At 46.7% G+C, this 4,658-nt stretch overlaps 1 protein-coding gene across 1 annotated transcript in view; it reads right to left on the reverse strand.

Moving 5' to 3' along the window:
- The window catches only part of LOC115244473, a 14,272-nt gene continuing 9,614 nt past the window's right edge, over positions 1-4,658 (reverse strand). Inside the window, exon 4 of the mRNA XM_029822137.1 lies at positions 1-4,658. Within this exon, the coding sequence (XP_029677997.1) occupies positions 2,186-4,658 (2,473 nt within the window). The 3' untranslated portion in view covers positions 1-2,185.

A 4,658-nucleotide genomic window follows, 5' to 3' on the forward strand; every position in this document is an offset into this window, starting at 1 on the left:
TTTTTTTCTTTTTCTTTTTTGGCACGAAGAAAATAAATAACTATCTATCTTGTTCCACGAGTGTGAACTGTATATAGGCCGTGCGATCTTATTCCTCGATCTTATTTAGAGATATTACTTTATGTATATAGGATACGTTTCCCTCGGAAGTGAGTTAGCGAAAGTGGCTACGCTAAAAAATAGATTCGCGTGTCCCTATATATTGTCTATTCGAACTACGTAACTGTCGGTCTTCGATAGAATAAGATGATTTATACGAACACGGGAGACAATTATACGCGAGACGGTTGTACTTTCAACGAGTTCCTGATGAGAGATGCCGACGAGTGTTGCTGAAGAATGAGAGCGCAAAATAACCGTAACAAATATTCTGTCTTCTAATTGTAAGCAGAGTACTTTGTACTTACTCCCTGTGTATATATGTACGTCTATTTATAATATTTGCCGTCATTAAGAAATGTCAAAGGATCGTTAAACATATTTGTCGCTTCTACTGTAACTGTAAATATAGATACGCTACATAATTTTGGTTTCGGTTAACGCGCCGCGTTCTTGGGATCCTCCGTTATACGCGAGAAAGAATCTCGGGCGAACCCCGTTGACGGCGCGAGATGAAGAAATTAGCTAACAAGAGTAAGAATTATATCTTATATTTCTTTATCTCTCTTCTTTTCGACGCGTATTTTCTTCACGTGTATCTCTTACATCGTAGACTAATTTTATACTGACTAGAGGCATTGATACGTTTTAATTTGGCATAAAGCGTACAATTGAAATTCAAGGGAATAACGTATTTCGTTCTAAGAGACGAAGTTTTACTACATAAAATATGGAACAAAGCGGAATTTTTATCTCTCTTTCTCTCTCTCTTTCTCCGGAAATATTATGGAGTGTAACATATAGACGCTGCCGCATCTTCTTTATAGAAGAATTCTTACACGATATATTTTCCCGTGACAGGTCTTCTCTCCGTCAATTTTTCCAATTTAACGTTAACGTCCCGATCGCGTTTTATAAATTATCGTCGTAATTCAAAACAAAAAATTAACAACTTCGTCAGATCATAAATGACGATAGTGTTTAACAATGTACTATCCATCTCTGTCGCTATATCTACAATCCTATAGAAAAGGAATAAATCCTAAAATCGCTGATCACTACGTGAAAATATCTACAGTGCTGTAGAAAGTTTGTACAGTGTTACAATATCGCGATGTGATATAACGGGCGTGTAAAATAATATAATTTTCAAACTAACATATTATATTATATCGCTGTAATACCGATATCGTGTAAATGACAATTGTATGTCAAGTAACGTAACGAAAATAGTATCGGAGTGCATTAATGTAAGTGCAATATAGCGCAACACATATACATATATACTTTCTCTAATAATATTTTTACTACGTTATATATATAATATATATTAGTGAAAAGTTTGCAACGAATATATATTCGTGTCTAAAAATCGTTTATGATTTCATTCAATGCCTAATATAATCCTACGCAGATCCTACACGGGTCTTGTCAGTCGCATCTCTATAAGAAAAAATATAACTCTTGTAGTCTAAAAGAAAATTAGGCTCTCTGTAAACGAGGCTCTTTTTGCGTTGTTTTTAATCGTGTAAAAAAATGCAAAAGATAAAAGCATGGATAAAAGATAAAATAGAAAGAATGAAGAAAGCGATATATACCAAATTGGATAGAATTAAGAGAAAAATTTTACCCTTGATGAACGTCGCCGTCAAGATGAATAACTTCCGCTACAGTGCATGCAACCGATTGCAGAAGGAGGTGGGAAAAACGGCGAGTCTCTCTCTAGTTTAACGCGCATCTCCGTTACATATAAAACACTCGTCAAAATCACTCGAGGCGTAGCGATGCGATATGAGCCTCTCAGAGAAAAAGAACTAATCAACTCTATTCTTCATAAATTTTTTAATTTTAATAGCAGAATTTTAGCGCTAGTCACACACGCGTACTCTGGTACTAAAATTAAGAAATTTACAAAAAGTGGGATCGATCAGTTTGGCTTCTAAAAGATTCTTCATATAATACTTCTTAGGCGACGCAAACGTATCCGCAAGGATATCGCAACGATTCTCTAAATCTCCGCGAAATTTTTCAGACATCCTTCATCGGACGCACATTCACAATTTCCATATTCCATCGTCGTTTGTCTTCAAACGTTCATGGCGTAGTACACCGTGTTCGCAGTATTGTTCGGGGTGGATATAAGACCGGCGTTGGGATCGACGTAAGAGTTGGACATCAGCAGGACATGCGGCGTCGAGTTCGCCGAGCTGGACGATTGTTGAAAGTCCCGGGTGGGCAGGCTGGCGGCGCCTTCGGGGACACCGCGTTCCGTTACCGCGCACGTGTTGACGGTCCGTGGCAGTTGCATCGGCGTCATCGAGGATACGGCTGTCGTCGTCGTCGACGTCGAACACACGAGCGGAGCGACATTGACTGTCGCTGATTGCGCGCCGTTGTAAGACGCTCCCAAGATCGGTTGTTCGCAGCTCTTGTTGCTGATCCCGGTGCATTTGAGGGGAGCGATGGTGGCCGAAGCGGTAGACGAGGACGATGACAACGCAGACGCCGAGGACGACGACGAGGACGAGGAGGAGGACGACGACGAGGACGAGGATGAGGAGGATGAATACGATGAGGCGGCCGAGACGGTGATCGTCTGCGTTTGCACGTCCGCCGCGGCGCCGGCGACAGCGTTACCGCGTGCCAGATGCGCCGGATACAACGGGTAGCCGTCCTGATTACTCGCCGGAATACATCTCGAGGGCGCGATTACCGTATACGAAGGTGGCGACTGCTGCGTCATTATCCGATACGATGCCATCTCGCCGCCGTGAAGATGCTGATGTTGATGCTGATGATGATGGAACTGCATGGGATGATGCACCGCCGAGTGCGGCACGGGGGAGAACGCCATGTTGGGCGATCGAAAGGCTTCCTCGGTCTGCGGGTGCGGGTGTATATGTAGGTGCAAGGCTTGTTGGCTGCCCTGCAGGGAGTTCGGACTCGAGACGGACGCGAGCGGCGGTGGTGGCGGGGGAGGGGGAGGTACGGGCGGGGATGTATTCAAATTGGAATGCGACGTGGCGGAACGATTCGCGTTGTAGTACAACGTCTGTTGTTGCTGACTCGTCTTATTCAGACGGGGATATGGGTATCGTTCGATGTGACTGGCGTAGTTTGGCGAGGAATGCGGTGGCAGGATGCGCTGTAAGTTCTGATACGTGGGATCCGATATGCCGCTGTACGGCACGAAGTACATGGTGCGATAACACTTGGTGGTGTTGGGTACGGCACCGCCGGGCAGTACGTTGCAGTGATAATTTGCAATCGTTACCGGTGGGTTGCGGCGTTGCATCTTTGAGAGGGTATTGGTATATATCGCGCCCGCAACATCGTCGCCACCGCCCGCGATACGCAACATGCGCGTGTTGGAAAGCTGCTGCTGCTGCTGCTGCTGTTGCTGCTCCTGGAAATAGTGATGACCGTTCCTGTGCTCGGCGTACAGATGCGCGGCGCCGTCACCGGACGGTGTCCTGACGACAAACTGCCGCGGTACCGCGTTCTCCAGATAGGTCGCGTGCTCGGAGACACCCTGAATGTTGGCCGTGACCGCCGTGCTTTCGGCGATAGTCTGATATATGTCGTCGATCTGTCTCTGCATCGTGTTTATTCGATTGATCGTATTTGTGTCTCGCTCGAAGCTTCCTATCGCGGCATACGCGTCAACGGATATGGGAATCGTCTCGTCTCCATCGGCGGCCAACAGCGACTTGGCGTCGATCTTGTCGCCGTTCACGTCGCAGTACATTGGCAAGTACATTGAGCTCGGTCTCGCGTCGTTGAAGTTGTTGGCCGCACCAACACAAGATCGCGGTCGATGGGCAACGTCGTTGGTAGCTTCGTACTGCTGTTTGATGCCCGTCACCGATGGTCGCCGATTGAAACCGTAATCGTTGAGCTCGTCGTCGTCGTCGTCCTCTTGCTCGTTGTCCGCCTGAGCGTCGTGGTTCTTGACGCCTTTGCCGTCATAATTCTCGTTGGACGATGTATTCACGGCTTTGTCCTCGGAATGATAGCCGTTAATGAACGCGTAACGGTCCTCCGTCTCGTTATAGCGGCGTTTTATCCGCTCCATCCTCGACTTATCCTGCTCGACAAACGCGAGCAGCTCATCAGTGGCGTTGTCGCCAATATCAGGTCTGCTGCCTATCGGTGTGCATCTCGTCACATCCGGTTGACCGGCGTACTTTCTATCCTCGCCGTTCAAAACCGCCTCTATGTCCTCCAAACTGTACGACGAGTCCGAGTTATAGTTTATCGACTCGCGATTCGCCAGTATCCTGGACTCGTTTCGATAATAATCGTCCTGATTATCAGAGTTGTTGACGGCGACGCAAGAAAGCGGCGCCAGACTTGCCAACAACTGCTTTCGCACGTCCGAGTTCATCTTTGTCAATGGATTCTTGGATTGACATTCTTTGGCGAGGAGATTCCTACCGCCGATCCCGAGATCGGGCAAATTCGGCTGGATGTTCTTCTTGTGCGCAAACAGATCCGTGATCTTCCGGTAGGTGGACGATTGGGGATTCGGCGGGTTGTCCGTCACCAGCATCGGCATT

The sequence above is a fragment of the Formica exsecta genome, unplaced genomic scaffold, assembly GCF_003651465.1.
Source record: "Formica exsecta isolate Colony F162 unplaced genomic scaffold, ASM365146v1 scaffold82, whole genome shotgun sequence".
Taxonomy (NCBI): Eukaryota; Metazoa; Arthropoda; class Insecta; order Hymenoptera; family Formicidae; genus Formica; species Formica exsecta.